General features: G+C 43.1%; 2 protein-coding genes across 3 annotated transcripts in view; both read right to left on the bottom strand.

The window, feature by feature from the left end:
- STX12 (syntaxin 12) overlaps window positions 1–19960 on the bottom strand; it is a 52032-nt gene extending 32072 nt beyond the window's left edge. Inside the window, exons 1-2 of one of the 2 annotated variants that reach the window (XM_050795982.1) lie at window positions 19690–19960; window positions 3373–3442 (exon numbers count right to left, since the gene is read on the bottom strand). In XM_050795982.1, the coding sequence (XP_050651939.1) occupies window positions 3373–3442; window positions 19690–19807 (188 nt within the window). In that variant the 5' untranslated portion in view covers window positions 19808–19960. The remainder of the gene's footprint in view (window positions 1–3372; window positions 3443–19689) is intronic. The other variant, XM_050795991.1, reaches the window with a different exon arrangement.
- The window catches only part of PPP1R8 (protein phosphatase 1 regulatory subunit 8), a 183422-nt gene that overhangs the window by 58602 nt on the left and 98165 nt on the right, over window positions 1–26655 (bottom strand). The gene's annotated exons all lie outside the window — the stretch shown is intronic.

The raw sequence follows: 26655 nt of genomic DNA, 5'->3' as shown, positions 1-26655 counted from the left end.
CCCATGGTCCTGCTTTAAAAAGCTGGCTCTTTTCTAGCCTTATCCTTGGCTTCCTACCTACTCTTTATACCTAACTTTCTGGCTCTTCCCTCCAAAACAAAGAAGCCCTACCTGTTAAAAATACAAAAGGAGTAAGGAGGAAGAGGAATTGAAGAGGAAAGAATATGTAATATATTAAGTGGAACTGAAAGTAGTAGAAATACAAAAAGTACTCCTTTCATTTGTGGTTTCCTCTAGTATCCAGCCATTTCTACAAAGGCTTTCTGGGACAACAGTGAAACCACATGCTATGATCTGAATGTTAGTGTCCCTGCAAAATTCATATGTTGAAATCCTAATTCCCAAGGTGATAATATTAGGAGATGGGGTCCTTTGGAGGGTGATTAGATCATGAGTGGTGCCCCCATGAACAGAATTGGTGTCCTTACGAAAAAGGCCCCAAAGAGCTGCCTTGCCTCTTCCACCAAGTGAGGACACAAGAGGAAGGCACCACCTATGAAAAGGTGGGCTCTCACCTGACTGTATCTGCCAGCACCTTGACATTGGATTTCCCAGCCTCCAGAACTATGAGAAACAAAGTTGTTGTTTCTAAACTACTCAGTTTATGGTGTTTTGTTATAGTAGCCCAAATGGGCTAACATACCACACTACTAATTATTAATGTTTTTTCTGTACTGCAAATGGGCCTCTAGGATTTAAAAAAAAGGAGTCAAAAGCAAGAGGGACTCAATCAGTGGCTTGAATATCCCAGGTAGTGCTAAAATACCCAGAGATATTTCACATTTCCCTGGAAAAAGCTCACCAATAATAGTCATTCTCTCACCTCACATTGTCTAGGGTAGGAAACAAAAAATAATGCTCGATATATATATACACACATATATATGTACATACATATATAGATACATACATATATAGATATATACACAGATATATATTTTATATTTATACATTTATATATTATATATTATTTTATATGTATATTTTATATATATATATATATATTTTTTTTTTTTTTTGAGACGGAGTCTTGCTCTGTCGCCAGGCTGGAGGGCGGTGGCACGATCTTGGCTCACTCCAACCTCTGCCTCCCGGGTTCAAGCAATTCTCCTGCCTCAGCCTCCTAAGCAGCTGTGACTACAGGTGCGTACCACCACACCCAGCTAATTTTTGTATATATTTTTTTTGAGACAGAGTCTTGCTCTGTCACCCAGGCTGGAGTGTAGTGACGTGATCTTAGCTCACTGCAACCTCCGCCTCCCAGGTTCAAGCGATTCCCCTGCCTTAGCCTCCCAAGTAGCTGGGACTACAGGCACGTGCCACCATGCCCGGCTAATTTTTTGTATTTTTAGTACAGATGGGGTTTCACCATGTTAGCCAGGATGGTCTCGATCACCTGACCTCGTGATCCACGCGCCTCGGCCTCCCAAAGTGCTGGGATTACAGGTGTGAGTCACTGCTCCCAGCTTGCTCAGTACATTTTAAAGATGAAGAACAGCACTAAAAGCAGAAATGGTGCAGAAGAGGATGTGATAAAAAGAATCAGGAGTCCCTACTATCAGTCTACTATTCTCTCCCTCAGGCTCCCCTTGGGCCATTCTGATTACATTTTGCTAATAATATATATGCAGTAGTCCCTCAGTATCCATGGGGGACAGGTTCCAGGGCCTCCTCCCGCCAAATCCTTGATATAAAATTGCAAAACATTTGCATAGAACCTATACCCTTCCATATACTTTATTTATTTATTTATTTATTTGAGACGGAGTTTCACTCTTGTCACCCAGGCTGGGAGTGCAATGGCATGATATCAGCTCACTGCAACCTCTGCCTCCCAGGTTCAAGTGATTCTCCTACCTCAGCCTCCTGAGTAGCTGGGATTACAGGCATGTGCCACCATGCCAAGCTAATTTTTGTATTTTTAGTAGAGATGGGGTTTCACCATGTTGGTCAGGCTGGTCTTGAACTCCCAACCTTGGTTGATCTGCCCACCTCGGCCTCCCAGAGTGCTAGGATTACAGGTATGAGCCACCACACCCGGCCTGTATACTTTATTTTTTATTTTTTTGAGACAGAGTTTCACTCTTGTTGCCCAGGCTGGAGTGCAATGGTGCAATCTCGGCTCACTGCAACCTCCGCCTCCTGGGTTCAAGCTATTTTCCTGCCTCAGCCTCCTGAGTAGCTGGGATTACAGGTGCCTGCCACCACGAGCAGCTGATTTTTGTATTATTAGTAGAAACGGGGTTTCATCATGTTGGCCAGGCTGGTCTTGAACTCCTGACCTCCCTCAGCCTCCCAAAGTGCTGGGATTACAGGCGTGAGCCACTACACCTGGCACCCCCTTCCATATACTTTAAATTATCTCTAGATTACACTACCTAATACTGAGAGGTGAAGCCAGTTGGACTTCTGGATTGTGGGAACTCTGAGAAATTTTCTGTCTTACAAGAGGACTGTAAAATGCACCAATCAGCACTCTGCAGCTAGGACTGTAAAATGCACCAATCAGCTCTCTGTGGCTAGCTAGAGGTTTGTAAAATGGACCAATTAGCCCTCTGCAAAATGGACCAATCAGCACTCTGTACAATGGACCAATCAGCAGGACATGGGTGGGAACAAATAAAGGAATAAAAGCTGGCCACACCAGCCAGCAGCAGCAACCTGCTCAGATCCCCTTCCATCTTGTGGAAGCTGTGTTTTGCTTTTTACAATAAATCTTGCTGCTGCTCAGTCTTTGGGTCCACACCACCTTTAAGAGCTGTAACACTCACTGCGAAGGTCTGCGGCTTCATTGTTGAAGTCAGCAAGACCAAGCACCCATCAGAAGGAACCACCTCTGGACACAATACAATGTAAATACGAGGTAAATAATTGCTATACTATATTGTTTCAGTAATGACAAGGAAAAAAGTCTGTACATCTTCAGTAGAGACCTTTTTTCTGAATATTTTCTATCTGTGGTTGGTTGAACCCACAGGTGCAGAACCTACGGATATGGAAGGCTGACTGTAGTTGGAAATCCAGTTAGACTAGATCATGCGGAGTCCTACGCCAACGAGGAAGCTCATTTAGGCAGAGTTGTGAGCAGAATATAGTTTAATAGCGGTACAAATTCCCTTTTCTACTTCCTTAAATTGTTCTGCTAAACTGCCCAAGAGGAGAAAGAACCAGAGTTCAAGGACTTTGAAAGGCAGTGGAAATCACAATCCATTAATATACTTTGTTGCCCCTCTTTTAGATCCGACTATTATCTCATGACCCACCGCCTCTCATTCTGACTTCCCAGACGTGAAACCTAAGCTGCCGTGCAGCAAGGATGCTGTGTCCTCAAATGGCCCTCACAAAACCCAACCTTGTCAGGAAGTTACTCACAGATTTTCCTGTAGCTTGCTTGAGTCCTGCTTAGTTCCTAGCTGGCTCATCAAATTCTTTATCTGAGCAGCTGGGGAGATAGGAAGAAAAAGATTTATTTAAAAGAAAAATACATTCATCATGAGTACCCTACTTCTAAGATCCCTGGTCTCTTCACATTCAGAGTAAGTATTAATACATGCAACTAACAGAGACCACGCTATGATCAAAACCTTGACACACACATTCCTCCAAAAACTAATTATAAGGTTCACCTTTCACCTATAGAGTAACTATGTCACTAAGTAGAAGGTGGTGGTTTTGTTTATTGTCCCCCCAAAATTTGCTAGTTTTCCTAGATCTCCTATTGCAATGGTTAAAAATTTCAACACCTTTAGCAGGGCCTCTAGGCCAGATATCAATTTGCAACAATAAAAAAAAAAATCAAATCAAATACAATAATTTTTCTATAGCAAATATTTTTGGAAAGACAATGTATACTTATTACTAATAATGGGTTGCCACCAATTGAGCACCTCTAAGTGCCAGGCACTATATACTAAGAGCTTTGTATACATTCTGTTTTTAATTTTCACAACAGCAATCTCAAGTAGATATACTTTTTTTTTTTTCTGAGACAGAATCTCACTGTCACCCAGGCTGGAGTGCAGTGGCACAATCTCGGCTCACTGTAAGCTCCACCTCTGGGGTTCATGCTATTCTCCTGCCTCAGCCTCCTGAGTAGTTGGGACTACAGGCGCCCGCCACCACGCCCGGCTAATTTTTTTTTTATTTTTAGTAGAGACGGGGTTTCACTATGTTAGCCAGGATGGTCTCGATCTCCTGACCTTGTGATCCACCTGCCTCGGCCTCCCAAAGTCCTGGGATTATAGGCGTGAGCCACCCTTAATAGATATACTTTCATTTTGCAGGTAAGGAAGTCTATTTAGAGAGGTTGAGTACCTTATACAAGCATATACAATTAATAAGTAGCAGAGCAAAAATTCAGTGCCCAGTACATCAGATTCCAATGGTTATGTTCTTTCAACTGCGCTGTCTATCCATCATACGGTCAAATATATGGTTTTGTTCAGCCTTCTCTACCTTTTCCTAGATATTTGCTAAGACTAGGAATGGTAATGTTTGAATCCTGGATGTTTACCTCCTATCCTAGACCAAGAAAGCAGAGGTCCAGAGGAACTGATCATCTATCAAAAAGGAGGAATACTCTAATACCAGCCTACCTGGGACTCTGAACACTCCTGTCCCTTACTGATTTCTGCAACAACAATAGAGCCCTTCATTTCTTTTATGCCTTACTTTCTATTTGCTTTTTCTGGTTGCTGGTGAGGATGGGGAGATTTATTCATTCACAGAGGTTGGAAGTTTGTTACATGATTTCTTGTTTGCTTCCTTGCTTTCCAAGAGCATTCACTGTCTTCTATTACAAGTAGCTGGAGTACAGAACATAGGAATAGAGTACTCATTGCCCAGAAGTAACACACTTACCATCAAGTTTCAATAGAACTTCAAGAAATAACATAACATAATGGCTCTTCCAGCCATTCAGCCTTCTTTGTGAGAGCCCTTTCTATCCTCTCTGGATTAATGCCAGTTTCACTTGTGAAACATCAGCCTGCTAAATGACTGGTTCAGTGGAAGAAAATGAGGAAACCGATGTATATTGTATAATTTGTGAATATTATAGAAACAGTATACATATAATGCTCCCATGTCCAACAAGAAAGAACCCTCACTTACTAGAATTTTGAAATTTAAAAATTAATTGTTCTAAATTCACTTTTTGGTAATGGTACTCTTTAAAAATATTTGGGGGACACAGTCATAATCTTGTCCCCAATTTGGTCACCAAGATTAGTAAAAAAGTAAGCTAAAATTTATTAAGTACCAGTTACCTTACAATACTAATGACATGCTAATAGTCCCTAAATCTGATAAGAAGCAACAATTAGGCAAAAATCTTCTAACTGATTGATGGGTGCTTCTGTTCCTAAACAGAAATGGAACAGCTCAGTCCTTAGTAGTAAATACAAGCTATTTCTCCCTAGCCAAAATTACTGCATTGTTGGAGATACAAAGCAAACATTTCCAGAATCAAGTATATATAGGGTGGTAGCACTTCAGATTATGATTTCATCTTATTTTGAGACCATGTTTTCCTAACAAAAATGTGATTCCCGTTTTATAACAGAAATATAGGATTCACTTAATTCAAAATTTGCCTTTTGACAAGACTTCTCTAAAATATATCTATTTTACTAAGTGAGGGTTACCTATAGCTCAGTGGTTCCATGGTTCTAATTATAAGCACTATAATTATTGCATTCTGCTAAGATAGCATTATGTGTGACAACCACTTTTCTTCATCACTAACATGTGGTATGTCCTTCCTATCTAAGTCAAATGGGAATCAGGACACCACTAAAGCTATTAACTGGACAGCCATAAAAATAATGTATGAAAGAGGGCATGGATTTTCATTTACTGAGCATCTACTATGATGTACTAGACACTGGGTTTGACAAGCATTAACTTATTTGACTCCAACAATCCTTTAAGTAAGCATTATTATTCCATCGTTGCATATGAGCACAATGAGGCTCGTGAGAGTTAACAGAACTCATTCACTCAGTCATTCATTCATTCAGAGTAGAGGACCTACTCTACACTATTCCATGTCCTAGAACACACTTGCCTTCGAGAGTCTTCTAAGGAAAAGAGATAGGTAATAAACATATCAGGTAGTGATGTTATATAAAGAGAAATAAATTCAGGTAAGGGCTGAAGTGACAGCGGTGGGCATACTAGTTATACAGAGTGGTCAGAGTATAAAGAGAAATAAATTCAGGTAAGGGCTGAAGTGACAGTGGTGAGTAGAGGATACTAGTTATATACGGTGGTCAGAGAGACCTCTCTGATAAGGTGACACTGAGCAGAGATCCAAAGTGAAAGATCAAGCCACACAGCTATCTTGGGGAGAAGCATTCTAGGAGGAGAGTAATCGGTACAAAGTCCCCAAAGCAAGGGTGCTTGATGTGATGGAGGCCAGGGTGGCTAGAGTAGAGTAAGCAAGAGACAGTAAAGAGGTGGCCAAGAAGGTAGTAGGGACCCAGATTGTATAGGGCCTTGCAAACAATTATGAGGACTTTGAATTTTAATGAAATGGGAAATCACTGGTAAGTTTTGAGCAGAGTGTCATTACAAGCAGAATTCAAACCCAGGGCTAACTCCAGTGGAATGTGGCACATTACATTCTCTCAAAAGGCTGACTCTTACAGGAAAAAGAATGTAGTCACACAGGGCAGTCCTAGATTTCCCAGTGTTCCACTTAGCCCCACCCTACTTATCTGATACCTCCCTAACTTAATAGCTCTCTGCTCCAGATAGGCTGATGTCCTTCCTCTAACCTGCTCCCTTCTCCAGCTCCCTGGCATCTATGGGAATACTCCTCCGTACTCACTAGAGTCCAGCAGAGTGCCAGGCACCCAGGTGATACATAATTAATTATTGATTAATTGAGTTAGCCTCCCTTTTACATTCTGGCAAGCTCTTTGAGGCAGAAGATATGAATGAAGAATATAAGCTAGGAATAATGAGGCCTGAAATCTAAGCCAGACTTGACGACTAACTAGATGCATGGCACTAAGCAAGTCATTTCTTTTGACTGGGTCTCTTTTTCACCAATTATAGATGATATTCAGATTTCACTGACATTTACTGAATACTTAAACCATTTGTGTAAGGTTTTTATTTTCTCTCATTAAATCCTTACAACTATGTGAGAACTAAATGATCTCTAAGTACACCCACCACTGCTCAATTCCAAAATTCAGTAACAGTGAAATAGCTCCAGTCGCAGAATTATGCTGTGTAACCAATGAGTACTTTTGCAACCCAGAAGTTTGGCTTAGAAAGGTTCCACCTGTGACTTTCTTAACTTCGTGAATGCAAGGTACAAACAGGACTGGACTGACTATATGCCTCTAGAAGGCAGGGACCGCATTCTACTCATTTTTGTGTATGTATAACTCCTCCCAACACACACACCCATCCAGAAAATAGTTGAATATATGATGACACATAAAGGTAGACTTGACAAAAAAGTCAAGGAAATAGGTCTCGTCTTACTGACTGTCTTTAAAAAGTAGAGCATTCCTTGGAAACTTTAGAAGTATGCTAAAGTTATTAATCATCTATCAAAATTTATTAAATAAGCTACAGAGCTATGGGAATTTTATAGAATATGAAAAAATCAATTAATAATCAGCTGTGCTCTGCGTATTCTCAGTGGAGAACTCTTCTTCATCTAGACTTTTCTGATTTCCTTTGTTGGGATGACCTGAATTTGGGGGGTAGAGATAGGGAGGGGTTGAGGAAGTGGGAGTGTTGGGGACATTATAGGGTCATTTGCTAGCTAAGCACCAGAACGAATCTAAGCCTTAACACTTTCTAAATTCCTAAATATTAAGATATTTTCTTTAAATTTTTGAGCAAGACTCAGGTATCAGACACCCTAAAACTCAAATCATAAGGACAACAGTGTCATAGTTTACTGGAACCCAGAGAAGCAGAACTTTTTGTATATTGCCCTCTATAATCACTAACATCAGGGATTTGTTCAAAACTAGTAACTCAGTGACTCATGTATTGTATATCTAAGAGATGTATCCTTCAGTAAACCTAAAGCACACAAAGGAATAATATGTTTACACATACATTTATTTGCCCTTGAGCATACTTAAAATATCAAAAGAAAAGTGAGGCCAGGCAAAGTGGCTCACACCTACAATCCCAACACTTTGGGAGGCCAAGGTGGGCAGATCACTTGAGGCCAGGGGTTCAAGACCAACCTGGGCAACATAGTGAGAACTGCCTCTACAAAAAATTTAAAAATCAGCCAAGCATGGTGGCGCATGCCTGTAGTCCTGGTTATTCAAGAGGCTGAGAGAGGAGGATCACTCCAGCCCAGGAGTTTGAGGCTGCAGTGAGCTATGATCATGTCTCTGCACTCCAGCCTAACCAACAGAGCAAGACTCTGTCTCAAAAAATAGACAAATGAATAAAAATCTAAAAAGTAAAGTGACACTTTTTGCTTTTGAGACAGAGTTTCGCTCTCGTTGCCCAGGCTAGAGTGCAATGGTGCAATCTCGGCTCACCACAACCTCTGCCTCCCAGGTTCAAGCGATTCTCCTGCCTCACCTTCCCGAGTAGCTGGGATTAGAGGTATGTGCCACGACACCTGGCTAACTTTTTGTATTTTTAGTAGAGATGGGGTTTCTCCATGTTGGTCAGCCTGGTCTCAAACTCCTGACCTCAGGTGATCCACCTGCCTCAGCCTCCCAAAGTGCTGGGATTATAGGCATGGGCCACTGTGCTTGGCCAAGTGATGCTTTTTGGAAATATTTTTACCAGGATGAGTTGAATCTTCTGGCTAACTTGGTTAATGAGAAAACTCCTTTTCCAAGCATCCTAGTAAATGAAGGTTTTATGTTAGATCTATGTGCTATAACTTTTTGGAGGAAAATAATTGGTTTTTTCCTATGAAATGTTACATAATCCTAGAAACCAGATGACTAGGCCAAAGGTAAAGACAAGTCCTTCAGTTCTGTGTAAGCAATTTTGTTCTTTTTAAAACTAGGACTCTGCTGGGCATGGTGGCTCACGCCTGTAATCCCAGCACTTTGGGAGGTCAGTATTTTAAAAAACAAACAAATTCAACACCAAAAATCATTATTTACACCAAATGAGAAAATGATAGCCAATGTGGTGATTATAAAATGAAGTCATCTCAGTGTTTTACTCTGAAAATTATGTTTACATTCTGTTTTTTTTGTTTTTTTTTTTCTGAGACGGAGTCTCGCTCTGTCGCTCAGGCTGGAGTGCAGTGGCCGGATCTCAGCTCACTGCAAACTCCGCCTCCCGGGTTTACGTCATTCTCCTGCCTCAGTCTCCCAAGTAGCTGGGACTACAGGCGCCCGCCACCTCGCCCGGCTAGTTTTTTGTATTTTTTAGTAGAGACAGGGTTTCACCGTGTCAGCCAGGATGATCTCAATCTCCTGACCTCGTGATCCGCCTATCTTGGCCTCCCAAAGTGCTGGGATTACAGGCTTGAGCCACCGCGCCCGGCCTACATTCTGCTTTTATATCACTGCAATGAAAATTACCTTTTTAAAAAAATGTTTTCTTTTTTTGAGACAGAGTTTTGCTGTTGCTGCCCAGGCTGGAGTGCAATGGTGCAGTCTCAGCTCACTGCAACCTCCACCTCCCGGGTTCAAGCGATTCTCCTGTCTCAGCCTCCCAAGTAGCTGGGATTACAGATGCCCGCCACCATGCCCTGCTAATTTTTGTATTTTTAGTGGAGACAGGGTTTCACCATGTTGGTCAGGCTGGTCTCAATCTCCTGACCTCAGGTGATCCGCCCACCTTGGCCTCCCAAAGTGCTGGAATTACAGGTGTGAGTCACCGTGTCCCTCAACCTGACTTTAAAAAATAGCCACTGTACTATAACAGTAAAGTTCTAGACTAAAGTGAAAATGGATACTAAATATCAAAGGTATAATTTCCCTTTAACCATACCAGTTTCAGAATATTCAACGGTTAACAGCATAGCTCTGAATTAAGACTGCCTATATGGCCAGGCATGGTGGTTCATGCCTGTAATCCCAGCACTTTGGGAGGCCAAGGTGGGAGGATCACTTGAACCCAGGAGTTTGACACCAGCCTGGGCAACAAAGTGCACCAGTCTCTACAAAAAATTTAAAAATTACTTGGATGTGGTGGTGCGTGCCTGTAGTCCTAGCTACTTGGAAGGTGGAGGTGGGGGGATCCCTTGAGTTCAAGGTTGCAGTGACCTATGATGGCACCACTGTACTACTGGCACATCCTGGGTGACACAGCAAGACCCTGTCTCAAAAAAAAAACAAAAAACAAACAAAAAAAACACTGCTTATGCCTATGCTTATCCTGGTCCCGCTACTTCCTGGCAGAGTGATATTGAGTAAAAGGCTCCATTCCTCTATGCCTTAGTTTCCCTGCCTAAAAAATGAAAATAATAAGAGAATCTTCATATGGTTGTTGTGAGGATGAAATGAGATGATACGAAGCTAAATTTAGAACAATGTCTTGCACATAAAAGCACTCAATTAAAGATAGCTATTATTATCAAATGCAAGACCAAGAAAAATGTACTTAGCAGTGATAAAATCAATTAAGTACATATTGAATGCCAACTATATATCCAATGTTGTTCCAGGCACTGTGGCTAAAGATAAATGTATAATGCACGGTCTCCACAAAACTAACAGTGATCTCTCTGCTTGGGGTGACAATGTTAAAAAGCTTGAATTAATTAAAGAATATATAACATAAGTGCTAAACTGTGAGGGAAAATTGCTTGTAATATAAATTCAAAGGAAAAACACCAAAATGAGAGCTAACATTTCTTAAGCACTTACTATGTAGCAGGTACTGTACATGAATTACCTCATTTAATCATCACAACCCTATGAAATAGGTATTATTAACTCCATTTTAACAATGAGGAAACTGAGAAATAGGTAAAGCAATGTGTTTACACAGCTAGTAAGAAGCAGATCTAGGATTCAAATCCTGGCAACATGACTCCTGAGTCTGCCTACCTAACTATTAAACTATAGTGGGGCAAGGAATTCAACAAGTATTAATAATGTCGCCACTGGGGCTGGGCATGGTAGCTCACACCTGTAACCCCAGCACTTTGGGAGGCTGCAGTGGACAAATCGCCTGAGGTCAGGAGTTCGAGACCAGCTTGGTCAACATGGTGAAACCTTGTCTCTACTAAAAATACAAAAATTAGCTGGGTGTGGTGGCACGAGCCTGTAATCCCGGCTACTCAGGAGGCTGAGGCATGAGAATTGCTTAACCCAGGGAGGCGAAGGTTGCAGTGAGCTGAGATTGCGCCACTGCACTCCAGCCTGGGCAACAGAGTGAGATTCCATCTCAAAATAATAAAAATAATAATGTCACCATTTACTGAATGCCTACTATGTGCCAGGTAGTATACTAGACACTCTCAAACATCCCCCCCTTTTTTTTCTGAGACAAGGTCTCACTCTGTCACCCAGGCTGGAGTACAGTGGCGCAATCTCAGCTCACTGCAACCTCCGCAGTGACGTGATCTCGGCTCACTGCTACCTCTGCTTCCCAGGCTCAAGCGATCTGCCCACCTCACCCTCCCAAGTATCTGTGACTACAGGTGTGCACCACCAGACCCAGCTAATTTTTTATTTTTGGTAGAGCCGGTGTTTCGCCAAGTTGCCCAGGCTGGTCTCAAACTTCTGAGCTCAAGAGATCCACTCGCCTCAGCCTCCCAAAGTGCAGGGATTACAGGTGTGAGCCACTGCGCCCAGCCTCAAACATCCCTTTTTAATAATTTCACTCATTTTATAAATGGGGTTACACACGGACACGGAAAGGGAAAATAACCTGCTCGAGGTTAATACACGGAAGAGGAGGGATTCAGTCACAGATGTGCTCACGCTGCAGAGTCCATGATCTTTCTGACTTCACTTTATCTTTCAAAAGCAAAGGAAGGCTGGGTGCCTGTAACCCCAGCACTCTGGGAGGCCAAGGCGGGTAGATCACCTGAGGTCAGGAGTTCAAGACCAGCCTGGCCAACATGGTGAAACCCTGTCTCTACTAAAAATACCAAAATTAGTCAGGCATGGTAGTGCACGCCTATAATCCCAGCTACTGGGGAGGCTGAGGCAGGAGAATCACTTGAATCCAGGAGGCGGAAGTTGCAGTGAGCCAAGATCGTCCCACTGCACTCCAGCCTGGGAAACAGAGCAAGACTCTGTCTCAAAAAAAAAAAATGCAAAGAAAAACTTAGTTGCTATGAGCAGGACTTATGCACAACTGAGAGGATTTGTATAATTTAGATAGCCAATGAGGTAGGGAGAGAAAATATACTAAAAAAAGGAGGAACCAAAGGCCAGGCACAGTGGCTCACGCCTGTAATCCCAGCACTTTGGGTGGCTGAGGTGGGCGGATCACCTGAGGTCGGGAGTTCGAGACCAGCCTGACCAACATGGAGAAACCCGGTCTCTACTAAAAATATAAAATTAGCCAGGCGTCGTGGCACATTCCTATAATCCCTACTAGGGAGGCTGAGGTAGGAGAATTGCTTGAACCTGGGAGGCAGAGGTTGCGGTGAGCCAAGATTGCACCAGTGCACTTCAGCCTCGGCTGTTAACAACAGCTAAACTCCGTCTCAAAAAAAAAAAAAAAAAGGAGGAACCAAATGAGCAAAATATAAACCGAAAGATAGAGTTGAGGAACGTAAAGACAATAGCCTTCCTAGCAAAGAGTAAAGAAGAGTAGAAAATATGGCTAATTTGGGTTAAGATCGCAGGGAGTGAAAGCAAGGTGGAATATTAAGATCTGATTCAGACCGAGCGTGGTGGTTCATACCTGTAATCCCAGTACTTTTGGAGGCCGAGATGGGCAGATCACCTGAGGTCAGGAGTTCAAGACCAGCCTGGCCAACATGGTGAAACCCTGTCTCTACTAAAAATACAAAAATTAGCTGGGTGTGGTGGCGTGTGCCTGTAATCCCAGTTACTCAGGAGGCTGAAGCAGGAGAAATGCTTGAACCCAGGAGGTGGAGGTTACAGTGAGCCAAGATCACACCATGGCACTCCAGCCTGGGTGACAAAGTGAGACTCTGGCTCAAAAAAAAAAACCACAAAACAAAACATCTGATTCAGTAGACAACAGAGAGCCACCTCAGGCTCTTGAGGAAGTGAGCAGTATAATAAAAACAGGACTTTAGACATAGTGCTGATAGCATTATCAGTATAAACTAGAATGGGGCGAGACCATAATCAGAGACACTATGAATATGCTGCTGAAATACAGATGTTGAGCTGATGAAGACTTAAGAGGACAGCAAAGAAACATAAAAAGTAAGGGGCAAACATGAAAATAACTTTGAAAGTAGAACCCCAAGGATTTCATAATAATCAATTTAAAAGTTAAACTCTTTTTGCTTTGGGAGACTGAGGTAGGAGGATGGCTTGAGGTCAGGAATTCAAGCCCAGCCTGGGCAACAGAGTGAGACCCCCATCTCTAAAAAACTTTTACAACTTGTCAGGCGCAGTGCCACATGCCTGTAGTCCTAGCTACTTGGGAGACTCAAGTAGGAGGATCGCTGAAGCCCAAGAGTTTGAGGTTACAGTGGGCTACGACTGCAGCACTGCATTCCAGCCTGGGTGACACGGTGAGACCTCCACTCTTCTTATTCTGTTAGTAAACAAGATCACATCAATAGCAACATAAACAACAGAAATGCTGCTGGGTTTTTTGTTGTTGTTGTTGTTGTTTTGTTTTTTTCTGAGATGGAATCTCACTCTGTCACCCAGGCTGGAGTGCAGCAGAGCAATCTTGGTCTTGGCTCACTGCAACCTCTGCCTCCCCAGTTCAAGCAATTCTCCTGCCTGGGCCTCCCGGGTAGCTGGGACTACAGGCTTCCACCATCACGCCCGGCTAACCTTTTCATTTTTAGTAGAGGCGGGGTTTTGCCATGTTGGCCAGGCCGGTCTTGAATGCCTGATCTCAGGTGATCCGACTGCCTGGGCCTCCCAAAGTGCTGGGATTACAGGCATGAGACACCGCGCCCGGCCAGAAATGCTGTTCTTCAATCCCTTCAGAGTTAACTTTGAGGTTAATAGGTTTTTAGCTATATCTGCCTCAGCAATACTTGCCTAGACACTTTGTTCCACAGTAAGTCAAATATTTTTCCTCTGTACCCAATGCATACTGATAACCACCACTTGTACCGGGCAGTCAGCCTTAGCTGTACCTGTAACAACCCACGCAGTGAGCTGCCTTATCTCAGGCTGGATATGTGCAGCAATTCCAACCCCACATCTGTGGCTCAACAGTTTAGAAAAAAGAATAACTGTTCTCTCAAACTTTTAATGGGTACAAGTCCTTGCAGGACTGTATGGGTGTGTGGGTATATGTATGTCTGTGAGCCCACATTCTAAGGTATATTTGGGTGTGCTGGTCTCTTGGCAAGGTTTGGGGATGGGTACTAGGTTGATAACTGAGTAGATGCAATGTCATCCCATCAATTTCAGACATCCCATTTCTCCCCAAACAATTCCAAGGGAAGAATTCCTTTTTTTTTTTTTTGAGACGGGAGTCTCGCTCTGTCATCCAGACCTGAGTGCAGTGGCACGATCTCGGCTCACTGAAACCTCTGCCTCCTGGCTTCAAGCAATTCTCCAGCTTCAGCCTCCCAAGTAGCTGGGATTACAGGCATGCATCACCACGCCTGGCTAATTTTTTTGTATTTTTAATAGAAACAGGGTTTCACAATGTTGGCCAGGCTGGTCTCAAACTCCTGACCTTGTGATCCATCCGCCTCAGTCTCCCAAAGTACTGGGATTACAGGCATGAGCCACCATGCCTGGCCTGGAAGAATTTCAGCTCACACTGCCTAGGGTCACACAATATGGTATGTACCACACAGTACAAGGGGAAAGAGGCAGGAAGAGTTCCAAAATGGTAGAAATGCCTCATTCATTCAAATCAATTTGATACAATTTATTATGCATCAAGATCCTATATAATATGATCCCTGGTTACCTCTCTGGCCTCTTTCCCTATTCTGCCTCCTTTTTCTAACTGTGCTCCAGCCACACGAGCCTCCTTGCTCTTCTTTGAACACATCAAAGTCTTTGCTCTTGCCCTATACCTAGAACGCCTTTCCCAACTACTCACACAGCTCTCTTGCTCACTTCATTCACGTCTACTCAGTCAAATGTTACCTCCTCAGAGAGGTCTTCCTTGATCAACTAAAATAGTGCACCCACCCTCCCTCTTCCCTGACTCTCTATCTACTTACCCTGCTTTTTCTTCATAGCATTTATTATTACTTGACATTATTTATATGTGTGTGTACATATGTGTGTATACATACCCCTCCACACACAAATACACATACATATGCAATGAGGGGAGGGATTTTACCTCTTGTTCATTGCTTTACCCCAGCACATAGCAAGAGTTCCAGGAATATTTGTTGCATAGTGGATCAATGAATCTTTCATATGTTTGGGACTGAGATAAGTACTGGAAATATAAAGATGAATAAGTCATGCCCCTTGACTCAAAGGAGCTAACAAACTGATGGAAGAGATGAACACACCACAAGAAGAGAAAGCACCACGGCTTCAGGTATTTCCCCCACAGAGTGTCCTCTGGAGAGTGAAAAAACAAGTTATTTGCATACTTGTAAACCTGAAGTGTTAACTGCTATAGCACTGTTATTGATTTATTTATTTTTAATTTTATTTATTTATTTAGAGACAAAATATTACTCTGTCACCCAGGCTGGAGTACAGTGGCATAATCACAGCTCGCTGCAGCCTCCAAATCCTGGGCTCAAGAGAGTCTCCAGCCTCAGCCTCCTAAGTAGCTAGGACTACAGGCACATGCTACCACATCTGGCTAATTTAAAAAAATTTTTTTTAGAGATGGGGTCTCGCTATATTGTCCAAGCTAATCTCAAACTCCTGGCCTCAAGTAATCCTCCCTCCTCGGCCTCCTAAAGTGCTGGGATTACAGGTGTGAGCCACTGAGCACAGCCCAGAACTGTAATATTAATAAAAAGTTATAAAAAGACAAATTGCTGGTCATAAGAGACAGACCTAGTTTCAAATTCAGATATTGTCATTTGTTAGCAGGGCAATTACTTAACCTTTATAGTTTGTTTCCTAATACATAACATGGAAATGATCCTGGTGCTTCAGAGTTGTTATAAGATAATGCATATAAAGCACTTTTCATACTGCCTGGAACACAGTATGTACTCAAACGTTAGCTATTAATATTACTAATAGTTGACTTAAATGATCCCCTTGGGGCCAATGCCCAATCAATAGCTAAATCTTACCAATTCTATCACCAAGGAAACCTCTCCTATCGTTTCCTTTCTCTTCATGTTCACAGCCCTAACTGGTATCTCTGATTCCAGTCTCTCTCCCTTTGAATTCAACTCACACTTTCCTAAAGAATTAAATCCAAGCCCCTTAGCTTAGCATTTAACGTCCTTCATGTTTGGGCCCCAATTTACCTTTCAGTCCTTTTTTTCCCACTACTTTCTGGAATCCACCACTCTAGCCAAATTAAATTACTCTTCTAGATATACCCTATGCTTCCCCACTATGATGCCTGTTCATTTTATTCCCTCCTGGAATGCTCTTCTCTTTACCTTCAAAGGTCCAAATCTTTCCATCCTCTTTCCAGACATAACTCAAATGCCATAATGCCTTCTCAATTAAAAACAATCTCTCTCTCCCCAGAATACCTTCATGTTATTTATATGTCTTTTATAGCACCAATCCCTTTTAACTTTATATTTTGCTTATGTACTCTGCAGGTTCTCTGTTGAAAGATCCATGCCAGTTCTTACACTTACTACATACTCAAATAAATGTATGTTGAAGGCTAGGCGTGGTGGCTCACATGTGTAATCCTGGCCTATTGGGAGGCCAAGGTGGGTGGATCACTTGAGAACAGGAGTTCAGGACCAGCCTGGACAACATGGTGAAACTCCATCTCTACAAAAAATATAAAAATTAGCCAGGCATGGGCCAGGCGCAGTGGCTCATGCCTGTATTCCCAGCACTTTGGGAGGCCAAGGCAGGTGAATCACGAGGTCAGGAGATCGAGACCATCCTGGCTAATACGGTGAAACCCCGTCTCCACTAAAAATACAAAAAATTGGCCGGGCGCGGTGGCTCAAGCCTGTAATCCCAGCACTTTGGGAGGCTGAGACGGGCGGATCGCAAGGTCAGGAGATCGAGACCATCTTGGCTAACACGGTGAAACCCCGTCTCCCAGCTACTTGGGAGGCTGAGGCAGGAGAATGTAGTCCCAGCTACTTGGGAGGCTGAGGCAGGAGAATGGCATAAACCCGGGAGGCGGAGCGTGCAGTGAGCTGAGAACCGGCCACTGCACTCCAGCCTGGGCGACAGAGCGAGACTCCGTCTCAAAAAAAAAAAAAAAAAAAAAAAAAATTAGCCGGGCGTGGTGGTGGGCGCCTGTAGTCCCAGCTACTCAGGAGGCTGAGGCAGGAGAATGGTGTGAACCCAGGAGGCGGGGCTTGCAGTGAGCGGAGATTGAGCCACTGCACTCCAGCCTGGGCGACACAGCAAGACTCCATCTCAAAAAAAAAAAAAAAAAAATTAGCCGGGCATGGTGGTGCACACCTGTAGTCCCAGCTACTTGTAGGGCTGAGGCAGGAGGACTGCTTGAGCCAGGGAAGTTGAGGCTGCAGTGAGCTAAGATCATGCCACTGCACTCCAGCCTGGGTGACAGAGTGAGACCCTGTCTCAAAACAAAAATTTAAATGTAAATTTAAAAATGTATGTCGGATCTACCTTTGGGAGTATTCTGGTTTTATATATATATATATATATATCAGCATGTATATAATATTCATTCAACATGTATCCATCTATCCATCTTCATGTGTATATTATATATTAAATATAATATTATATATGATATATATAATATTGAATACAAGTTGAATGAATATTTTGCAAATAGATATTAAAATCAGATTTAGCTTCAACAAGAAAATTTCAGCCTTGAACTAGAATTTTCTGATCTAACCTGTATTACAGCTCCTTCACAAAAGGAAACTGGAACAAAAAGTACTACACTTTCTAACCAGTGGTCATATTATTTTTTTTTAGTTCTGGATTTTAAGAGGTCACATACCCTTCCTTTCACTTCCAGAGTCTCAACTGCTTTTGATCAGAAACTTCTCAAATTCTACAATATACATTTAGATTTAAAAGCAAAGTGAGCCTGGGCAACATAGTGAGACCCCATCCCTACAAAAAATTTAAAAATTAGCCTGGCATGGTAGATGCATCCTTGTAGTCCTCGCGACTCAGCAAGCTGATCAGGAATTCAAGGTTATAGCCAGCTAGGATCGCTCTACTTCACTCAGATCACTGCACTCTGCCTGGGTGACAGAGCTAGACTCCGTCTCTTAAAAACAAATTTAAAATATTTAATTTTTTAAAATTAAAAAAATTAGGCTGGGCACAGTGGCTCATGCCTGTAATCCCAGCACTTTGGGAGGCTGAGGTGGGAGAAGTGCTTGTGCCCAGGGGTTTGAGACCAGCCTGGCCAACACAGCAAGACTTCATCTCTACAAAAAAGAAAAATTTTTTAAAGTTTAAAAACTAAAGCAAAGTGATATTATTTAAAATACAGAATTGTAATTCAGGACTAACTAGTTCTACCTATTAACAGAGTACACCAAGCTCACAAAACACAATAATAAACAATAAGGATGATGACCACCATTCTTTCCAAGTAAAGCTGTTGCTGATCTCCTGTTTATAAGGCTCCAAGATGATTTTCAAGCCCAAGAAACACCCTGTATTTGACTCATTCAGCTACAGTTTCACTCAGACCCTAATGGGGAGGAGGGAGTTTTAAGACAAGCAATACCATTCTGAATTCCACCAACAACTCTACCATGCATTACTTGCTCTGTGGTTGTGGCTAAGTCTCTTAGCTTCCCTGTGTACCAGATTTGTTCAAGAGCAGCTAAGTAGGGAAGGAAAACAAAAGCCTCATCTGCCTGAAATCCAAAAATACACCCCAATGCTTTGTTACAAAAGACAAAATAATGTAAGTTGAAATGTTGCTGGTGAATTATCTTTATTAAAACAGAAGTCATCCCACCTCTCAAATACCAGTCATTGTGTCTGATTTCCGAATTCATTACAGGAAGAACTGTGTATGAAGTCATCCAAACACATGCACTCTCCACTTCCCTTAATTGAAAGTTGCTGATTTCCGAGGAGCCAGGGGCTGAGCAGAATGTAAACCTAAAGCCTAAATCGTAAACAACCCCATCCAAACTGGCCTAAGAGGAAAGCGAGGTGGGTGGGGAGGAAGGTGGATGACAGGAGAAACTCGGCTGACCACTGCGCCAAGTCAACGCACTCACAGCTCTCGAGATGACACACACTCCCCTTCCCACCCTCGGGCTGTTTTGGTCCCAGCACCGTGGGGGCAGAACTCCAGAGAAGCAGCTCAAGCTTCAGCTGGGGCCGGGGACCCTCGGGCAGCCCGGGCCTAACAGACTGGCGGAGGCAAGCCCACCGCCCCCAGGGTGGACAGCCCGAGACAGCCCCAGGTGTGGCCTCGGCCGTAGTCCCAGCCGGGCTCCGCGACCCGGCAGTCTCACCCAGGCCTGTCCCGGGGACAGCTCCCGCCCCCCAGCTCGGTACCCCGGCTCACTGGCTTGGCTGATCCGCTGGATGTTGCCGCTGCACGTCTGGATGATGCTGCTGAAGTCCCGGAGCTGGGGCCCCGAGGGCCCCAGGTTCCGGTACATATCTAAGGGACCGTATGACATGACGAGGAGCTGAGACCTGCTCGCCCTACACCACTCTCCTACCGGAAGCAGCCGCCAGCCGGGACCCGCAGGCTGACGGAGAAACTGGGAAGAGCAAGGGCGGGGAAGAAGCTAAGGCTGCGTGCGCACTAGTCCTGCCCCCACGCAGCGCGCACGCGTCCTCCCCGCCCCTGTTCAAAGTGCGCAGGCGCCGCTGGGACTGGGGCTGGGACTGTATCTTAGAGACAGGACTGCCCGGGGCTTGGGGGTTGCGGGGCGGAGAGATGACGTCACCTAGTTGGGGCTGAGATTGGATGAGCTTGGGTGGAGGTGTTGTTTCTCGCCAGGGCACATTGACAAGAGGCAAGAATTTTCGATTTGCATAAAACTGTACCAGATGATCTCAGCCCTTACATCCTATTCTGTTTTGAGAATTCAGGCCCAAATATGGGAGTATTCAACGTTGAAACTCAGACCAGGAACCAAATCGTAACCCGAAATTCCTCTCTACTTCCATCCCCAGGGTTTTGGTAGTATTTGGGGTTTCCAAACCGCTTTCATTTCTCCCTCCACCCCTCTTCTAATCTAAACAATAAAATAATAATGTTTATTAAGCACATACTATGTGTGAATCCTCACCGCAATTCACTTGTTCATAAGATTTTTCACAGCAAGGGACGATGCTCTATCTACATTTTTATCATTAGAATAGATAACGGAGAGTCGGTTTTTTAAATATTGAAGTAAAGTAACTCATCAATGTTAGCATTATTATTTTCCCTATTACCGATGAGAAAATTAAGACCAGCGAGGTTACTTCGCCTTGCTGAAGTTTGACTGCAAAAGCCAAACGCTAAGCTGACTCTCTCCTCACCTTGCTACTTCTCTAAAATTCATTCTCATCGAAATCTCTCCCAAATAGCTCGTTCATCTATATCCCAAACCGGGATTTCTTGGAGAACTAGATTCCTAAAATTTAAAAATCATACCCTTAAATACTTTGGAATGCATGACCTCAATTTTCCTACAGAAGACTGCATTTCTGTAAGCGTATGTTAAAAGGAAAGACATAGGATTTTGGTTTGGGAGGAGATCAAGATGGTGAGAAGTGAAGGGGAACTGGCTGTTTCCTGTGTTCTCCACCCCACCCCAGCCTGCTTTGCAGTCTTTGAAAAATGCAAAGACGGAAAGCTGCTTGCCTGGGTGAAAGGAGACCCCAAGTGAATGAGCCTGTATATGGCCTTAGGGTTTTTTCTTTATTTTATTTTATTTTTTTTGAGACAGAGTTTCGCTCTGTCACACAGGTTGGAGTGCAGTGGCATGATCTCCGCTCACTGCAACCTCCTTCTCCTGGGCTCAAGAGATCCTCCTACCTCAGCCTCCAAGTAGTTGGGACTACAGGCGTGCGCCACCACGCCCAGCTAATTTTTATATTTTTTGTAGTGAGGGGGTTTGGCCATGTTGTCCAGGCTGGTCTCGAACTCCTGGGCTCAAGTGATCACCACCAGCCTTAGGATTTTTTAAGGGTGGCTATCTCTATTTTTCGTTGGAGAATTTGAGAGCATTTTTTTCCCTCTCTCTAGAAAGAGATGGATGACATCTGGGGGCTCTTGTTTTGGTTATTTTATTTTATTTTTGAAATGGAGTCTTGCTGTGTTGCCCAGGCTGGAGTCAAATGGCGCAGTCTTGGCTCACTGCAATTTCTGCCTCCTGGGTTCAAGCAATTCTCCTGCCTCAGCCTCCCAAGTAGCTGGGATTACAGGCATGCACCACCACAGCCCGGCTAATTTTTGTATTTTCAGTAGAGATGGGGTTTCACCATGTTGGTCAGGCTGGTCTTGAATTCCTGACCTCAGGTGATCCACCCGCCTTGGCCTCCCAAAGTGTTGGGATTACAGGCGTGAGCCACCGCACCGGCCTGTTTTGGTTATTATTATACAACCTTACTGTTTCTTAGAATCTGTAGTTTTATGTCAAATCTTATAGCAAGTCATGTAAATTGCACTTTTTAACCTATATGATAGTCCTGATAATTTTTAAATTTACATTTCACACTATATAAAGTGAAGTTCAGTAAAGGTATTTTTCTTATAGGAATTAAAAATATTGTTTTCTTTCTCCATGTACAATAAAAATCGTTTTAAGGCTGGGTGCGGTGGCTCACTACTGGAATCCCAGCACTTTGGGAGGCTGAGGCAGGCTGATTGTTGCTTGAGCTCGGGAGTTCGAGACCAGCCTGAGCAAAATGGCGAAAGCATGTCTCTACCAAAAATGCAAAAATTAGCTGGGCACAGAGGCCTGAGCCTATAGTCCCAGCTACTCCGGAGCCTGAGGCAGGAGTGTAGCTTAAGCCTGGGAGGCGGAGGTTGTAGCGATCATCTCTCATAGCAGTAAATCTGTGCCTTGCAAATACTGGATGTCAAACAAACATTTGTTGGATTAACACATGAATAATAAAAATAATAATTTTATCATTTCTTAAATGCCTCTTAGGTGCCAGGCAGTATGAACACATTTTGTGTACATTATCAGTAATCTCCAAGATAAAACCCATCTGATAAAGACCACCTGTAGTCAGAAAAAGTTAAGTTTATTAACTTGCTGCTGCAAGGGAAACTGCACGCCAAAGGAATCATGCAGCGTGTCACAAAACACAGGAAGACAGTGAGTTATTCCAGGATTTGGGGGAAAGAAATGTAGATAAATTTTTAAAGAAGCAGTGTTTTGATAGCCCCTAAACACACCAGGCTATGTGTAAAGGGATTATCATCAGGCCCTAGCTAACAAGATCCTGTTTCCTTGGAAACCATGATGCCAAGATAAATGTGGAATGTTGTGTCTGGAAACCCCTTATCTGAAGCTCTGCACCTGCGTTAGAAATTGAGGCTGCTCTTCTGCATCAAAGTAACTGATCCTCCAGGTAAGAGTGGTATATTCCATTCTTCTTGATAATTTGAGCAACACATTTTCTAAAAATCTATGGCTTTAGAGAAAATGTATCTTAGCACTACATACTTTTGTTAATTAACGAAGGTAGTCTTCATGGGTTTGCACCCATCAAGGTGATATTAGCTCCTTGGTATAGATAAAGAAACTGGAGTTTCTGGGTACTTGCCTAATGTCATACAGCTGTTAAGTGACAGAGCCAGGATTCCCATGCACCTTATGACCCAGCAATTCTACTCCTAACTATATACCCAACTATATGTGTTCCAAAAACCAGGTATAGTCCACAGGAGCATTTTTAGGACCAAGCAGCATTTTTCTATACTTATTTACTTTTTTTGTTTGTTTGTTTGTTTTGAGACAGGCTGGAGTGCAGTGGCATGATCTCAACTCACTGCAGACTCAATCTCTCTAGTTCAAGCCATCTTCCTACCTCAGGCCTCCAAGTAGCTGGGACTACAGGCACGCACCACTACACTTGGCTAATTTTCGTTTTTTTTTTTTTTTTTTTTTGGTAGAGATGTGGTCTTGCCATGTTGCCCAGGCTAGTCTCAAACTCCTGGGCTCAAGCGATTCATCCACCTCGGCCTCCCAAAATGCTGGGATTACAGGAGTGAGCTATGACACCCAGCCCTTACATTTGATTGTTATTGAGTTATAATTGATATACAATCAAATGCACAGATATTAAGTGTTCAGCTCAATGGATTTTGACACACCCATGTTACTTCCACACCCAAACCAAGAGACAGAACATTTTCATCATCACCCCAGAAAGTTTCCTTGACTTATGCTCCTTTCTAATCCATTTCCCTCATCACTGGAAGTTACTTACTGATTTTTTTTTTTTTTTTTTTTTTTTTTTTTTTTTGAGATGGAGTCTCACTCTGTCACCCAGGCTGGAGTGCAGTGGCACGATCTCGGCTCACTGCAACCTCCATCTTCTGGGTTCAAGCGATTCTCCTGCCTCAGCCTCCCGAGTAGCTAAGGAATACAAGCATGCACCACCATGCTTTTTGTAAAAATACAAAATTTTTTTGTATTTTTAGTAGAGACAGGGTTTCACCGTGGTCAGGCTGGTCTCGAATGATCCGCCTGCCTCGGCCTCTCAAATGATCCGCCTGCCTCAGCCTCTCAGTGCTGGGATTACAGGCGTGAGCCACTGCACCCGGTCTTTACTTCCTGATTTTTATCACTACAGATTAGCTTTGTCTGCTCTTGGACTTCATATTTTTTATATTCTTTAGTTTTGGCTTTTTTCAATTAAGACAATGTTTTTGAGATTTATCCATGATGTTGCATATATCAGTAGTTTGGTCTTTTTTTATTACTGATTAGTATTTCCTCATATGAATATACTTAGAGTTTACTTATCCATTCTCTTATTGATGGATGTTTGCATTGTTTCCAATTTGGTGTTATTATGAAGTTCATAGCAGTATTTATTTTTACTAGTTCCAAACTGGAAACAACTTGAATATCCATCAACAGAGGTTTGTATAAACAGATATTATAGAGCACAAAAATAAATGGCCTACTGCTGTGTGAACAACATAGGTGACCTCTTCCCAACAATGCATAGCTAAAGGAGCCAGATGCAAATTAGCCAGGCATGGTGGTGCACACCTGTAGTCCTAGCTACCTGAGAGATCAAGGTGGGAGGATCCTTGAGGCCAGGAAGTCAAGGCTGCAGTGAGCTATGATCGCACCACTGCACTCCAGCCTGGGCAACAGAGCGAGACCCTGTCTCTTAAAAAAAAAAAAAAAAAAAAAAAAAGGAGAAGAAGCAGCCAGACATAAAATGAGTACAATCTGTATCATTTCATCTTTATTAAGTTCAAAACTGGCCAAATTAAATCTGTGTTATTAAAAGTCGGAATAGGGCCGGGCGCGGTGGCTCAAGCCTGTAATCCTAGCACTTTGGGAGGCCGAGACGGGCGGATCACGAGGTCAGGAGATCGAGACCATCCTGGCTAACACGGTGAAACCCCGTCTCTACTAAAAATACAAAAAATTAGCCGGGCGAGGTGGCGGGCGCCTGTAGTCCCAGCTACACGGGAGGCTGAGGCAGGAGAATGGCGTAAACCCGGGAGGTGGAGCTTGCAGTGAGCTGAGATCCGGCCACTGCACTCCAGCCCGGGCGACAGAGCGAGACTCCGTCTCAACAAAAAAAAAAAAAAAAAAAAAAAGTCGGAATAGGACTAGGTGCAGTGGCTCATGTCTGTAATCCCAGCACTTTGGGAGGCCAAAAGGATGGATCACTTGAGCTCAGGAGATTGAGACTATCCCGGACAATATGGTGAAACCCTGTCTCTACAAAAAATACAAAAATTAGCTGGGCATGGTGGCACATGCCTGTAGTCCCAGCTACTCGGGAGGCTGAGGTGGGAGGATGGCTTGCACCTGGGAGGTAGAGGTGGCAGTAATCCAAGATCATAAAGTATCACTATCACTATCAGTATGGTGAGCTTCCTGGGGACTGTTAGGGAGGAGTTAATGGGGAAATTCACTTAGATTGCAAATAATACTGTATTAAACTTAGCGCTCATATATTGCTGGTGGGGATGCAAAATGGTACGGTCACTTTGGAAAATAGTTTTACAGGCTCTTATACAGTTAAGAATAAATTTACCTTACAGCCCAGCAATTCAGCAGCTCCACTGCTATATATTTACCCAAGAATAATAAAAACACATTTCTATTAAAAGACCTGTATGCAAATGTTCAAGGCAGCCTTATTCATAATAACCAAAAACTGGAAGCAGCTCAAGTGTCCATCAACTGCTGAAGAGATAAACTGTGGTACATCCATACAGTGGAAAACTATTCAGCTATAAAAAGAAACTACTGAGACATGGAATAAATTACTGAGACATGCAAAAACACGGATGAATCTCGAATACATATGCTAAGTGAAAAAAGTCAGACACAAAAGGCCATATCCTATGTGATTCCATTTATATGACATTCTCTTTTTTTTTTTTGAGATGGAGTTTCACTCTTGTCACCCAGGCTGGAGTGCAATGCCACGATCTCGGCTCACTGCAATCTCTGCCACCCAGGCTCAAGCGATTCTCCTGCCTCAGCCTCCCGAGTAGCTGAGATTACAGGCATGTGCCACCATGCCTAGCTCATTTTGTATTTTTGGTAGAGATGGGGTTTCACCATGTTGGCCAGGCTGGTCTTGAACTGCTGGCCTCAGGTGATCTGCCCACCTTGGCCTCCCAAAGTGCTGGGATTACAGGCGTGAACCACCGCACCTGGCTATATGACATTCTCTAAAAGGCAAAGGTATAGGAATATAAATCAGATTAGTGGTTGCATAAAGGCTGGTGTGGAGGGAAGGGCACCAAAGGTCACAAGGGAACTTTTGGGGTTGATGAATATGTTCCATATCTTGATTATGGTGGTGATTACACAACTTTATACACTTGTCAAAACTCATTGTGCACTAAGGAGGGTTATTTTAGTGTATGCCAATTTTATACACACACACACAGATACACACATACTTAAATGGCACTCTAGAAATCAATGCAATAAAATGGCATATATGAGGTAGGTAATGTGGAGTTGAAAAAGAGGTTATAAAAGTTGTGGGTTGCAATAATGGTCTGATGGCCTAGAGGTGACCTAGGAATAAAGTGACTTTGGAAGCAAAAAAACAAGTAAACATACGTGTTCATTCTAATTTATCCCTCTATCACCTTCCTTCTTAGAAAACATAAAATGTTGATTCTGTAGAAGTCATAGGTGACAATAGCTTACAAAATTGAGTGCATACTACGTGCCAAGCACTGTTCGCCCAGGCTGGTGTGCCTGGCAGCTACATGACTTCTACATGTAGCTGGGCATAGTGGCTTGTGCCTGTAGTCCCAGCTTCTCGAGAGGCTGAGGTAGGAAGATTGCTTGAGTCTAAGAGT

This window comes from Macaca thibetana, chromosome 1, assembly GCF_024542745.1.
Source record: "Macaca thibetana thibetana isolate TM-01 chromosome 1, ASM2454274v1, whole genome shotgun sequence".
Lineage (NCBI taxonomy): Eukaryota > Metazoa > Chordata > Mammalia > Primates > Cercopithecidae > Macaca > Macaca thibetana.
The sequence above is the reverse complement of the archived record's forward strand: the minus strand, read 5'-3'. Positions and strand labels throughout refer to the sequence as shown.